General features: G+C 45.4%; 1 protein-coding gene across 1 annotated transcript; it reads left to right on the top strand.

Moving 5' to 3' along the window:
* The first annotated feature begins 70 nt into the window (after positions 1 to 70).
* Positions 71 to 14,917, top strand: SIN3B (SIN3 transcription regulator family member B). Its single transcript, XM_056338869.1, has 19 exons — positions 71 to 184; positions 884 to 990; positions 1,605 to 1,758; positions 2,748 to 3,011; positions 3,411 to 3,554; positions 3,791 to 3,913; positions 4,423 to 4,512; positions 4,960 to 5,078; positions 6,012 to 6,219; positions 6,957 to 7,073; positions 7,445 to 7,683; positions 7,931 to 8,114; positions 8,339 to 8,933; positions 9,433 to 9,602; positions 10,183 to 10,356; positions 10,624 to 10,716; positions 11,009 to 11,103; positions 11,550 to 11,754; positions 12,142 to 14,917. Exons 1-19 carry the CDS (start codon positions 86 to 88, stop codon positions 12,370 to 12,372), a joined length of 3,411 nt encoding a protein of 1,136 aa, XP_056194844.1. The 5' UTR covers positions 71 to 85; the 3' UTR covers positions 12,373 to 14,917.
* Positions 14,918 to 15,337: the final 420 nt, after the last annotated feature.

Below are 15,337 nucleotides of genomic sequence, written 5' to 3'. Positions count from 1 at the left end.
GGCGGGGCGGGCGGCGCCGTGCGCGGTGACGCAGACGCGCTGACGGGGGGGCCGGGGGGGCTAGCGCTGCTGCCCGACTCCCAACATGGCGGCGGGGGGCGGCGGCGGCGGCGGCCGGGGGGGCAGCGCCCCGCGCTGGGGCGGCGGCGGCCGGGCCGCGGCGCAGGAGAAGTTGCCGGTGCATGTGAGTGAGGCGACCGCCCCGGCGGCCGCCCCCTTTGGGATCGTCGGGATTTTTCCCTTTCCCCCTCCCCGCAGAGGGCCGCTTCTCGACACCACCAACACCCCCCCACCCCCCACCCACCCCCAGCCCCCGGGGAGGCCCTACCTGCCCCGCACCTCCCCTCCGGTACGGTGGGGTGTCCCGCGGCCTTCGCCCCCCGGTGCTGTGGGGCACACCCGCAGTCCTTCCCCCGCACCGTGGGGTTCCCCAGGGGTCTGCGCCCTCCTCCCCTGGCACCGTGAGCACCGCCCCCCCCCCCCCCCCCCCCCCCCCCCCGGGCTTGTACCCCCCCTCCCCCGCCTGGCTGTGCCCTGCTCCCGCGGGCACCCTCCCCCGGGAGCTGTGTCCCTCTCCCCGGTACGGTGCCCCCCCGCCCCCCCGCCTCCCGGTGCCTTGCCATCCTCCTCCAGCATTGTGAGGCCCACCTTCCCCGGGACGATGGTGCCTCCCTGGGGCCTGCCTTCCTCAGGGCCACCTCATCTGGTCCCGTGTTCCCCTCCCCGTGCTGCTCCCCCTTCCCCAGTGCTGTGGGGCTCCCCTCGGGGCCTGTGCCTACTTCCCTCAGTGCTGTGGGGTGCCCCTGCTGCCGTTCTGGGGCTGTGGGGCGCCCCAGGGCCTGGTTCCCCCTTTCAGGACCTCACCCCCGTTCTCACCCCGCAGGTGGAGGATGCACTTTCCTACCTGGACCAGGTGAAGATCCGCTTTGGCAGCGATCCTGCCACCTACAATGGCTTCCTGGAGATCATGAAAGAGTTCAAAAGCCAGAGGTAAGCCCAGGCCCTGCACCCCAGGTCTGCTCCGGGGAGCTCCTCTGCCTTTGTGGGGGTCCCTCTGCCTTTGCGTGGTCCCCCACACTTCACACCATCTTTCTGGCCTTTGCAGGGGTCCCTCTACCTTTGCAGGATCCCCCATGCTTCACACCATCTTTCCACCTCCACAGACATACAGGCTGCCCTGCTGGCCTGTTCCCCAGTAGTGCACTCACTAGACGCTGAAGGTGGATTCTCTCTGTCCATCTCATCATTTTCCAGAGAGAATCCACAGGAAAAGGCAATTCTATTTTTACTTCCCACTCTGAAATGAGTGAAGAAGCCTGCATGCACAGCCCCTCTGTTACCTTTCAGCCCTAGCGGGGACGGCTGCCTTGCCTGGTCTGGGTAACCTGCACACTCACATCTCCTCTGTGTGGATAACACCCCCAGTATGAGGCTGCCGTGGTCGTTCTCTCTGTTGGGGCTAATTTCTAGGTCTGAGTTTCCCAAAATTGCTTGTTAAAAATTGCATCTCTAAGAAGCCAGATGCTTTGCACACCTCTATAATTTTCTGGGTTTAACTTGTATTTCTGATTTGGACACAAGTAACAAACTCTTATCAATTTTAGCATTGACACACCTGGAGTAATCCGACGTGTTTCACAGCTTTTCCATGAGCATCCCGACCTCATTGTAGGATTCAATGCTTTCCTCCCTCTGGGCTACAGGATAGAAATTCCAAAGAATGGGAAGTTAAGTATACAGTCACCTTTGAATAGTCAGGTAGGTTATAGAGCTCATATTCTCTAAATAAATGCTGTTACATGTGTCGCTGTACACGTATATTGCGCAGTTTAGGCTATGCAGATTAATGTGTATTGCATTGTTGCCAAAGTTTTTGCATGGTTTTCAAAGTCTATGGTAATGGGTATAATACAAATTTAAATATATATCAGTTGTTAGTTTAGCTTCCACAAGAATGATATCCCTGCATAAAGTGCCAATTCAAATACTTCATTCAGATTTGAAAACTGAAATTGTAATTGGCTTGACATATTTATAGAGATTCTCAATACATGGTGTGTGTACTGACAAATTTCGAAAAGAGACCCTGGAAGAATCACACTTTCAGTCTCCCACTGAGAAATCGGCAACAGGCAAAAAATACCCGTCAGGTATTGCCATGCAATTGTTCACATCCTGCAGTGAAAGACCTCTGCTGTAATACAGATGGATACATATTAGCCTCTGCTCCTTTTTTGCTGTTATGTGGTTGTGGAGGCTGAAATAGAGCTATTAACCTGAATTCTACTGATAAACCTGTGGTTTAACTCTTAATTAGTAGCAGTAAATATCTTTTAGATCTCAGTTCCCTTAGATCTCTGTTGCTTGGAAATTTAGCACCTTTAAAAGCCGTATGTATTAATATGTTTCTTAAAACTGACAATTCCTCTGAACAAAACAACAGTAACAGAAGCTGCAGAGTGTGTTGTTTGGGTCACCCTCTCAAGTGAGCGGATAATGCAGTGACAGTCAAAAGCACTAATGAGTCAGATGGTTCATTAGCCAGGTACGACTTACAGGATTTTTTTTTTTAACTGATGGTATTAATAAACCAGGTAGGGAAATTTACTGGCTGATTAAATCTTTTTTTTTTTTTTTTTTAGTAATCTTTTTTAGCTAAACAGCTTGAAAATACTGATGCTAGATTGTTGTTGAGCTTGGCCCTGTGTTTCTGTACAAGTCACTGTCTTGTGTGTCTCTGCCACTAGGTGCCCTCGGAGCCTGTTCCCAGCGCGCTCCCTGGCAGCGGGCTGTTGTTGCATTACTCCCAGGAGAATTCGCACAATCACAGTGACTGTTCGGAGGAGTTTAGGCAACAGCTTCCATACAAAGAAGATAAATCCCAAATTCCTTTGGAGTCTGACTCTGTAGAGTTCAATAATGCTATCAGTTACGTGAATAAGATCAAAACACGTTTCCTTGACCATCCAGAAATTTACAGATCCTTTTTAGAAATTCTTCATACTTACCAGGTAAAAAGTCTTCCATATAAGAGACTGTTGGTTTGTGCTGTAGGTGATTGACTAGTTGTTACCAAATGAAAATGTTTGCCTGTTAAACAGGCTTATACAGTTCCCGAGCGCTATCCTTTGTCCAACAATTGCCTCATGGATATTCACATGAATGACAAAAGCGTGAAAATTGTACAACTTCCCAGGCTCTGCAGTGTAAAGGGGTCATACCTAGATTTGTCTTTGCTAACCTTTGGTTGATATAGTGATATTCTGTGTGAAGTGATGCACTGTAAGAACCTTGGGCTCTCTGACAGTTACTTGATTTGCATAGCATATGGTTTTGAGCTGTTACAGAGTTGATGAGTTTTCTTGCAGAGTGAGGTGTGGTTTTGAATACATCTATGCGTATCTTTTCAGAAAGAACAGCTGAACACTAAAGGCCGACCCTTTCGAGGCATGTCAGAAGAAGAAGTGTTTACTGAAGTAGCAAATCTGTTCAGGGGACAGGAGGATCTTCTTTCTGAGTTTGGACAGTTCCTCCCAGAGGCTAAAAGGTCTTTGGTATGTGTGTGTTTAGGACAAGGCAGAATATTGAATGCTCTTTTTTTGTATGGAGAACAGGGATGCAAAACATTGTGGAAAAACATACAGCCAGTAGATAACTCTCCTCTTCTTCATTGTTTGGAATTTCGCAGAACTGGTGGTTTAACTACATGCTCTGTGTCCCGTTCAGATACACGGGATTCTTCCTGTGTGCCAGTTGAGAGCAGAACATTGAACTCATTTATTTACTTAAGTTCACAGGAAATGGACCCTGTGAAGTGAACAGTGTCCAGAAAACCGAGCATGACAAGAATCTGGAACACAGCAAAAAGCGATCCAGACCACTGCTCTTGCGTCCTGTTTCTGGCCCAGCAAAGGTATCTTTTATCAAGTAAAAACTTAGAAATAACCTGATATTACTCATTGTGTTTAGATAATTGCTGAGATAAAGTTGTAATGAGCAGCATCTTTGAGGTATGTAAGTGTTAGGTACAAGAAACAAAATTTCAAAGGTATTTTAAAAATAACAATTACCATAGGAAAAGGGAATTTTTAAAGTGTGCTTAGATATGTGTGCTAATATGTTGAATACTAAATATCAAGAGCTTCTGTGCTAAGTATTGGCCATGGAAAGGGACAATTTATTGCTTCTACAAAGAAATCTTTCTTTGGAATTCCTTCTCAAGTGATCCTTTTTGTTGCTTCGTCTTAGCTGGGAGTCATTTGATAGAGATTGCTGTGGAGGGCTTGACACAGCAGTGCTAGATGACTTATTTGGGAAATACAGAGTTTCAGCCTTTGCAGAGAGCTGTTGTATGTCAGTGAAGTGGAATTTGATAGCATTTGAGTCACAACACTTAAGTATAACTACTTATTCTTTTAACAGAAGAAAATGAAACTGCGAGGTACCAAAGATCTGTCTGTAGCGACAGTGGGAAAATATGGAACACTGCAAGAGTTTTCTTTCTTTGACAAGGTCAGTATTTGGCCTGATCTCACATTCTGTGGACTTATTTCAAACCATTTCTGTGGTTATTAATGGCCTGGTTTTCTGTACAATCTGTGTGTCAGTTGCCTGACTTTTCAAGTGGTAGAGAAAGACAGACCAAGTAAAGAGCAAATAGGTGGGTTTTGAAGATTAATAGAAATGGCTAATTAACCTTTTCCAGAATACTGGTCTCTTACAGACATGTTTTTCTCTATTTTTCAGTGATGTTTCCTCACGTACCATCTGTACCATGGATGCCTTCTGTGGTTACCAGATTATTGTTTGAAACTGGGCATTTTTATGCATATTCTCTTTTTATGTTGCAGTGTAGACAGAGGTTTGTCACTGTACCCCTGGTTCAGACTACTTAGAATATAAACTAAATAAAAGTGGTGTTCAAGTGATCCGATCATTTCTCTCCAAATTGTGCTTTAGGTGCGTAGGGTGCTAAAGAGTCAGGAAGTCTACGAAAATTTTCTCCGGTGCATTGCTCTCTTCAACCAAGAGTTGGTCTCTGGCTCGGAGTTGCTCCAGCTAGTTACACCATTTTTAGGGTAAGTTACTATCTTTTTTGCTGTGTTGTACTTTTTAGGTCTTGCTCTGTTACTTTTGGGTAATGAACTTTGTTACTGAAGTTCTGGATTTAACTTCAGAAGTATCTCCTAGGTATCTAGGTTTACTGTGCAAGAAATTGAAGGCTAATCTGTAAAGAGGACTAATAAAGTCTGAATCTGGAACAGGCTGCCCAGAGAGGTTGTGGAGTCTCCTTCTGTGGAGATACTCAAAACCTGCCTGAATGCGATCCTGTGCAACCTGCTCTAGGTGAATCTGCTTTAGCAGGGGCTTGGACTAAATGATCTCCAGATCTTCCAATCCCAACCATTGTGTGGTTCTGTGATTCTGAATCTTTTAACATATCTACAGAGCTCTTACAGAGCATTTTGAGGAGGATCTTTTCCTGTGACTGTGTATCTGGTTGAAATTGTGTATCCGGTTGAAATTGTCACAAGCAGCAGACTGCCTGATGTTACACAAAATCACTGGGGGCAGAGCGTATCATGAATTCTGGAGAGTGGTATCTGTTCCTACTCCCTGTTCTAATCTCTGAAAATATAATACAGGTTTAAACATGAAATCTCAGAACAGAGCTGTGAAAAGGAGAAATAGTTCTAGCTCTGATGCGAGCCTCTTGTGCCGTTTGCCTTCCAGCAGAAGAGGGAGAGTCACACGGCAAGGATCAGTGACTCCTCAGGCAGTTAAGGGGAGTACTGGAATAAGGGGAGGAGGGAAATTATTTTCCTGCTTTAAGTCAAAAAAAACCCCTAAAGTAATTGAGAGAGAATGATAACAGATGTAAAACTTGGTGAAAGATTTCTGACCGCGATGCTGAATTGTTTAGTTTTTCTCCCTCACTTTTATGACACACATTAGCCACCTTAAAACTGTCAGAGTGAAATAAGAAAATACGCTTACTTGTGTTTTTGAAGGAAATTCCCCGAACTCTTTGCACAGTTCAAGTCCTTTCTTGGTGTGAAAGAGCTTTCATTTGCTTCTCCACTGAGCGACCGATCTGGGGATGGAATGAGTCGGGAAATTGATTATGCTTCCTGCAAACGCATAGGATCAAGTTACCGGGCTCTCCCAAAAACCTATCAGCAGCCAAAGTGCAGTGGAAGAACAGCCATTTGCAAGGAGGTATTTTGGGATCAACCCTTAACATACTTTGCGCTTACATAAATTGAAGTGGGGTCGTTAGTGCTACAGCTTCTGCATGTGCATTCCCCTCTTTATTACTGACTAGCCAGCTTTAATCTCACATCAGTTACTTACCCAATTTATTGCAATAAGATTATCCACATGCATTTTGCTGATTTTATTTAAATGCATCTCACATTGCATCTTTAATGTCTTTTGAGTCTGTGTGCATACACACATTATTCCTATAGACAGAAAAGAATATGAAATGGCCTGAAATTAATTTTCTAGGAGTGGACCAGTATGGCCTTTAGAAACGGTTTTTCTCCTGAAAGCGCACTGTGAGACAGTGTGTTAGGCACTGTTCTCGCTGAGAGCAGGCATCTGCAGCGCAGGTGCTCCCACCTCCTGCTGTTGTTGGCAGCTCTTGTCTCCTTTACTTACGGTTGCTGAGTACTGCAGAGTGGTCTCTCTGGTTTGTGAGATGACAGAAAAGGTTCTTTCAAGCTTTCTGGGCACAGTTCCTTGCAATCCATGCTCAAGAGCCATTCCACTGGCACACAGACCTCTAATCACCTGAGGAGCAGTCGTGACAGTGACCTGTGAACTGGCTCTGAAATGTTCAATAGAAACTCAGGGAAGAAGTGTGCAAAAGTAAAACAGAGGAGTTTCAGACCCCGTGTGAACAGCTCTGGGTTCATAAGGCTCTGTTCATTGTTACCTCTGCACTGTTACAGGTGTTAAATGATACCTGGGTTTCATTTCCATCCTGGTCTGAGGACTCCACTTTTGTCAGCTCCAAGAAGACTCCTTACGAGGAGCAGTTGCACCGCTGTGAAGATGAGCGCTTTGAGGTACCTCTGCTACTGAGCTTCCGTTCTGCCTGCCTGCCTCCTCTGAAAGCAAAACTTCACGCTATAACAATTTTCCCTGAATTAATTGGTGGCCAATTACTGAAAGTTCTATTAGCATTTATTGGTTCAAGCTAGAGTTTGGTGTTTTCCATTTGCTTGGAGTCTTAATAGCTCTTTTTAGGCATGAGTCCAGATCTAAAAAGCACATTACTTTCGGGAGAACTGGTGGAGGTATATTTTCCAGTAAGAAACCTTGCTGATGCTTCTTAGCTCCACCCAGTGGAGCTTATGCCACAAACCTGGAACGGCTGGTCTCCCATTTTCCTGCTGTGCCTGTTCTCACACTGCCTCTTGTGAACTCTTTTTAACAGTTGGATGTTGTCTTGGAGACCAATTTAGCCACTATACGTGTGCTGGAGAGTGTGCAGAAAAAACTGTCACGACTGACTCAAGAGGATCAGGAGAAATTTCGACTGGATGATTGCTTAGGAGGAACGTCAGAAGTGATCCAGCGCAGGGCCATCTATCGCATCTATGGTGATAAAGCACCAGAGATCATTGAAAGTCTTAAGAAAAACCCAGTTACTGCAGTCCCTGTTGTGCTTAAGAGGTAATTCCCATTCCTTTGTGTTCACCCGGCTTCTTCGAGAAACTGATACAGAATTTTTAAACAAAGGTTTTCTGTAGATGTTTCAAAAGATAACTCCTCTTCAGTGGTGGTGCTATTTTCAATTCATTTGTTGCTTCCAGGAATACTGCGAAGTCTTTGGTGCATCGGGTTTGGCTACATTTAAAATGCTTTGTGTGTACTTCTGTGGTTGTTTTTTTGAACTGAAGGAGATTATACATTTATGTAGATTGAAAGCAAAAGAGGAGGAATGGCGGGAGGCCCAGCAAGGCTTCAACAAAATTTGGCGGGAGCAGTATGAGAAAGCCTACCTGAAGTCCCTTGACCACCAGGCTGTCAACTTCAAACAAAATGATACCAAAGCTTTGCGCTCCAAGAGCTTGCTGAATGAAATTGAGAGTGTCTATGATGAGGTGCGTATGCTAGTAAATAGTCCATCCTGTGTGCCCTTTATTTATGGTATGATCTAGATGTTCACGTAGCACGTGGGACCTTGTTGACGTGGTAGTGCTCTGAAGAGTTCTCAGCCAAAAATGACTGTCCGAAGCATAGCGTTAATACTGGCTTATTTCTTCTGGCAGGAATGGCTCTGAGCATGGATTGGAAGGATCTTTATCTATTTGTCTCTTGATTGCAGCATCAGGAGCAGCATTCAGAAGGGAGAAGTTCATCCACAAATGAGCCTCATCTTATCTTTATCTATGAAGATAAGCAGATTTTGGAAGATGCAGCATCTCTTATCAGCTATTATGTAAAAAGGCAGCCTACCATCCAAAAGGAGGATCAAGCAACCATCCGGCAGATAGTGCATCACTTCATACCTGAGCTGTTTTTCTCTCAGCCCCCTGAGCACAGTATTTCTGAAGAATCAACAGATGAGGACAGAGAAAACCACCAGGGGCCCAACGTGGATACTCCTGAGCTACGGAAAAAACACGTGCCTGGGCCGCCAAGCAGTCCTTTGGATGCAAAAGCAACCTTCTGTGATGTTACAGCTGCTGAACCCCACAACACTCTGGATGATGTTTACAGTCTATTCTTTGTCAATAATAATTGGTATTTCTTCCTCCGCCTTCACCAGACTCTGTGCTCAAGGCTTCTAAAGATTTATCGTCAAGCTCAGAAGCAGCTTCTAGAATATCGGACTGAAAAAGAGAGAGAGAAACTCCTTTGTGAAGGAAGAAAAGAAAAAACCAATGACCCAGCCATGGAACTAAGACTGAAGCAACCGAGTAAGGATAATCCAGCACATAGTCCCTTCTTAATGCTCTGGTTGCTAGTGGTCAGTCTTATATGTCTGAGTAACTGAGAGCAGCAGGCGAGCCTGTAAGGAATGTAGAGGTGCAAACCTCCACTATGTTTGTGATTTGTGGACATAGCTAATTGAACAGAATAGCTAGTTTGTATTTATCTTCTGAGGGCTGTCACGTGTAGTTCGTAGAGACTTCACGCTGGCCCACTCTTGTCAGATGTTCTCTGGTATCTCACTGTATTAATCTTTTACTTTGATTTGAAATGTAAACAGCTCCACAAGGAAATAGGTAACTACTCAAGGCAGTCCTGGAAGTGCACGACTGTTACAGTCAGCGCTCCTTAAGGCTGAACTTCCTCTTGGTAGGCATGTTCTCAAGACTGAATGTCACAGTTCTTTAGCAGCACTGTCCTTTGTATCTGTTGACTTCCCTCTGCCTCTTCCATGCATTAAAGTCACTGCACTTTTCCCCTGCCCAGGTGAGGTGGAACTGGAGGAGTACTACCCGGCTTTCCTGGATATGGTGAGGAGTCTGCTGGATGGGAATATTGACCCAACGCAGTACGAGGATACTCTGCGGGAGATGTTCACTATCCATGCCTATATCGGCTTTACTATGGACAAACTGGTGCAGAATATTGTACGCCAGGTAACTAATTTGATGGCTGTGCTGTGTGTCTGGGGGGCTGCCCATCTCCCTTCTATAGACAGATAGGTTTCTCACAGTACCTTGTAATGCAAGGCCTCAGTAAAATTAGAGCAGGTTTGTAGAAAAACTATATACGTAGGGAAAACACTAACAGAAGTTCAGTGAGATAGTTCAGCTTCAGCACAGGGAGTACATGGGAGGGGTTATTTTACCTTGCTTTTTCCAACATTTTTTGAGCTCCGGTCTTTTCAAAATTCTGTCATTCCCAAAATACATATAAGGGGGTGGGGGGAAAGAAAAAAAAAAGAAAAAAAAAAAAGAGTCCACTCCTTTTTACTCAAATCTGTTTTCTAATTGCAGTTTTGTTACAGTTAAGGCACATCTGCCCCTCACTCTTCTCTGTTAATTTTATTGCAAAGTAGTGAAAAAGGGAGTGAAATGTGTGAAGTCTCTGAAGTTAAAAATTTGCTGCTTCATCTGAGGTGTGATGCTGTGCTGAGTTTTGTGCTCCTTTCATAACGCACTAGAGTTAACTCTTGGCCCAGACTTGCTGACTGAATTCCCCCTTTTTTAATGGAAGCTTCACCATCTAGTGAGCGATGACATCTGCTTGAAGGTTGTTGAGCTCTACTTGAACGAAAGGAAGCGAGGTGCTGCTGGAGGTAACTTATCCTCTAGGTGTGTCCGGGCAGCAAAGGAAACCAGCTATCAGTGGAAGGCTGAACGTTGCATGGCAGATGAGAACTGTTTCAAGGTAAGAACTTGCTGCCAGGGAACTTCATCAAGTGACTGTGCCACTTTACCTGGGGAAAATGGGTTTGGAAGCTCCAAGGCCACAATATGGAAAGAAGGTACCAAAACCAGAGCATAGACGGGGAAGTGGTATACTGGCTCACTGGAAAGCCCTGCTGCTTACTTCTCTCCTAGCTCATGTTTGTTGTCCAAATAACTTCCTGTGATTATACAGCATTTTATTGTGAACCTGTGTGGCCAATGTCTTGTGCCTGTAACTGTATTACAGGTGATGTTTCTTCAGCGGAAAGGACAGGTGATCATGACCATTGAGCTTCTGGATACGGAGGAAACCCAGACAGAAGATCCTGTGGAGGTCCAGGTAATATCACAGTGACTGTGGAGTCTGCTGTACTACAGACAAAGCAGATGTCTAAGAATGCTTTCCTGCTTTCTTGTTCCCAAATGTGAGACTTTGCCAGGAGAATAAATGTACCTGGGAGGTGGGAAGATTACATGTGGGGCTGTGGTCATTGACAGAAACGGGTATGTTAGTACAAGAGTTTGAACATGAATCAGCTTCATAAGAAGCAGCTTGGAAATAAACTCATTCTTTGCAGAACTGTTTGTCTTGATGAGAGTGAAATCTGACTTGAAATTGGTCTCTCTTGTAGCACCTGGCTAACTACATGGAGCAGTACGTTGGGGTGGAAGGAGCTCCGAACAACCAGAATGATGGCTTCTTACTGAAACCAGTCTTTCTGCAAAGGTGAGTGTGTTCCCTGTCCTGAGTCATACCTGCAGCAGCTGGTACTGCTCCTCTCTGCATTTGTGGCAGTGATTCTAGGTGATGTGCCATACAAGCAACTCTGGGGAAAATGCACTCATCTTTGAGGTCCAAGGGGGCTGCTGTAGTCCAGTGCACTGCATAAGAATGCTGAAGAAAAAAATTACCACCACTGCTTTGAGGTTTGCTCGTGAAACTGTTCAAAATGGAGTGGAATTGTCTAAGCGGTCCCTTCTGGGAGGAACTGGAGATATAATTTGTTCCCGTTTCCCTAAATATTTGTCAGGGCGAGTGGTGGAAGATCCTGGAGAAAGTATGAAAACTAAATGTGGAAATACAGATTTCATACTTGTGCTGTCAGCTCTGCTAGCATAAGAGAATAAATAACCAAGTGTGACATGTGCTTCATAATCCTTGTTTCGATCTAGAAATCTCAAAAAGTTTCGCAAGTGGCAGTGTAAGCAAGTGAGAGCTCTGCGCAGCGAAGTGAAGAGCTCCTGGAAGAGGCTGATTGGGGTGGAAAGTGCCTGCAACGTGGACTGCCGGTTCAAGCTCAACACCCACAAAATGATGTTCATCATGAACTCGGAGGATTACATGTACAGGCGGGGAGCTCTCTGCCGAGCCAAGCAGGTGCATCTCCTATTTCTGTCTCTGCAGCTCAGGCAGTAGCAGAGGTTGAGGATGTGAGCCAAAAGACAGGTACCGATAAGAAGTCTTGTGGCTGAATTCCTGCAAACTACACCCAGAAGTTACTAGTCTGTGTTGGATGAAACACGGAGGAGAGCTGGTAAATGCTCTGTACTTTGGTTTAGTTTAGCAGCCTTTTCTTTACCATGCAAATGTTAAGGGGGAGTGGCAAACATTAAGAAACAGAGATCTTTAAATGCAGGTATGCGTTTTTCTGTTTTACTGTTGGTATTGTCTTGTAAAGCATGTGCATCTCGGAGGTACAAGGAGGTAAGGGTTTTGGTTCCTCCCCCAGAAACCTCTCTGTGATCTTTACTGTCCTTCTTTCAGGTACAGCCGATGGTGCTGCTAAAGCATCACCAGCAGTTTGAAGAGTGGCACAGCAGGTGGCTAGAAGAGAACGTGACCATGGAGGCAGTTGATGTAGTGCAAGACTGGCTAATGGGTGACGAAGACGAGGAGATGGTGCCCTGTAAAACAACCTGTGAGACGGTGAATGTCCATGGGGTCCCAGTGAACAGATACAGAGTTCAGTACAGTCGCCGTCCAGCTTCACCGTGAGCAGAGATTTGTTCCTGGGACAAAGACAAGTAGGAGCATTGCTGGTGAAACACATTTACTCTGAGAATAGTGGTGGGAATGCAATGTATGTATTAACGATATTTATCCAAACAGCATTTTACTTTGGATTATGATGTGTTTTCCATATGGCATAGACTTGTTTCCTTGCAGTGTAATCCTCCAGCCATCATGAAGAGACTTAAAAGCTTTATGGGAAGAGGGCTCTTGGCATTGCCACACACTTTTTAGTAGTTTTCTAGCTTTAGGCCACTGCTGACCAGCCAGCACTGGAAGGCTGAGCGAGGAGGTCAGGCTCTGGGTGAACTACCACTAGTGGCTTTGTTGGAGAGATGGAGCTGGGCTGGTGTTCGAGCAGATGCTGGCAGCTGCTTCCACTTTGAAGGGTTTGACGTTCCCTATCTTCCTGAATTTGCCGTCTTGGAGCCTGCAGAACTCTTCGACATAACCTCTGAGTGCCGGCGGGGCTAAGAGCACCTGGTACAGATCGCTAGCCCCTCGATGGGCTGCTTCATTATCTGTGTGTACTAATAAGGCAACGAATGCAGTATTTGTTACTGGTGCTCTGGTGAGGAAAATGCCAAAACTGATCAAGGGTGAATAGCATACTAAACACTAACTTTCATTGATCGACTAAGTCTTTTTGAGCATAAACTAAGGGAAAGAAACTCTCTGAGCTACAGTGCTAGGCGAGAGAGCCTTTTGCAGCGCAGATGTAGTGCGAGACTGGCTAATGGGTGACGGAGACGAGGCCTAGGCCTATCAGCCACCCCTCTGCAGACACGCACCGGATCCCGTCTTGTTGCTTTATGAACTTACGACCCGCTGCAGACTCTGCCTTCTCAGATCTGGAGCTGCTTGGAGCGTGTGCGTGAGGAGGAATACCCATCGCGAGGTCTGGCCTGTTTTATTTTGGGGTTTGTATTTTGCATGTTGACTGGCAGCCTCTGGAGACTGCGTTCTCAGGCGCTTTTGCTTTCCTTGTGCATGCCCGGACTCCGTGGTTCTGCTGGGTTAAACCACTGAAATCCCATCAGTAGATGGAGCTCTCGCAGCACAGCGTTTGCACCGGATGGGCGGGTTCTCCCGGCGACTTCCCTGTTTCTGCTGGCTCAGCACAGATGCTGGATTTGCAGTGACACATGGAAATCTGTAATGGGCAGTAGGAGATCCAGCCGCAACCATCGCAGACAAGCTTTTCCACTGAACCGTCTGTACTTCTATCAAAGTTTTTTGACGTGAAACCTAGCAAAAAACCTCCCCTGAATCATGCAGAACACTATGTCAATTGTCCGACTTAATCTATTGAAAATTCAGTTGTGTTTGTCCTGTAGCCCCGCTGTGACTTTGCTCTTGTTTTTCAGGGGCCAAGGGCAAGCACACTGTCATGGAGTGTATGACAAACATCGTGTCTTGAGGCAGGTCCAGCCTCTTCTCAGCTCTGCTTCCAACTTTTTCCTGGCTTTTGGGGGAATAACCCCCCACCCCGATCTTTTTTTTGTGGCTTTGATTTTTAGGTTATAATTTCTGCCAGACCTAAGTAACAGCCTGTAGAATTTGTCCTGGGTTATTTCCGCTGTACAACATTTTGTTTTGCAATTGTCTCACTTGACAGTAGAAAAATTGGCCTTTGGGGTACATTTAATAGGAAACTGTACTGACTCTTTGTCTTTTTTTGCAAAATCATCTGTAGGAGGGAGGGAGGCCAGTCTCTGGCATTCGTGGCCACTTGCACAACCACTGCCAGCAGAAGACTTTTCATCAGGAACTCATGTTCTTGTTGTCTGGGTCTCTTAGATTTTGGTAACTGAAATGATCTGAAGGTTTTTCTCCTGCTCTTGTTCCAATAAGTGATGAAAGACGCTGACCATGTCATATAGCTTATGCGAGGGCTGGGTGGAGGAGCAAGAGAGAGAAGCCCCATGCAAAGCACAGTGTCCCCCTTTTGCTTCCAGACAGCTCAACAAAATACACCTCAGTCCTGTTCATCTCTCTGCTGTCTTCCAGTGGAGATGACAACTGTGCCAAACTTTATGGTTTTATGATACAGAAAAATGTTTACTAGAAAATAGGTTGCAACTAGTGGCTTAAAACGCATTTGATTCCAAGTGTACCGAGGTGTGGGAGGGGTAATGTGCCTGTGCACCGTCCTGTTCCATCTCCCCATTTTTAAGTGTACTTCAGATATTTTTAAGCATCCTTATTTTTTAAACCTTAATTTATAATCTGAACAGATTGAGTAAGACTTTTGCCCTTTACAGTGCTATTGTCTCAAAAATGATAGTAGCAAATGATGTGAACGGAATAAGCAGGCAGTGCAGGTTTGAGAGTGGCTTGCTAATGTCTGAGAGTTTAAGCTCAACTGCCGTGTGTCTGCTAGCACGACCTTGATTCAAGAGTTTGTTCTTCCATTTTTTTGAAGGATCTTTGCTTTTGGGCTTGTAATTGCTTTGCCAGCTCTTTGAATGTAGTTTTTTTTATATTTATTTGCACATTCAAGTAAAATAAAATATTGGTTTTAAAAGTCTGCAGCTCTCACTGTTTTAAATTTATCTTAAATTAATTTCAACTTTTTGACAATCCCCAGAATTGATTGTCTTGCACCTGAAACTGAATTTTAAATGGTGGAAAAACGGAGTTGAACAGTTGGGTAAGCTTCCTTTCAACCTGGACAGGCTCCAGGGTGCGATGATTTAGATGTGCTGGCTCACTTCCAGCAGGCAGCAAATCTTTAACCTTACCCATACTGAGAAGGTAGTGCACAGTAAGCACCTGTGAGCCAGTGCGCTAGCTAACATAAAAGGGAAATAAATTTGCTGCAAGAGGTGTGCAATGGGAGATCCTGTGCAGGACCTTATGTGTGTGCTGCCAAGCCATGACTGGATGTGAGCACGGGAGCCCATGGGGTGGCATAGTTGCTCCATGCAGAGATAGGTTGCAAAAGGAA

The sequence above is a fragment of the Falco biarmicus genome, chromosome 4 (assembly GCF_023638135.1).
Source record: "Falco biarmicus isolate bFalBia1 chromosome 4, bFalBia1.pri, whole genome shotgun sequence".
Classification (NCBI taxonomy): domain Eukaryota; kingdom Metazoa; phylum Chordata; class Aves; order Falconiformes; family Falconidae; genus Falco; species Falco biarmicus.
This window is presented reverse-complemented; position numbering and strand designations above follow the sequence as displayed.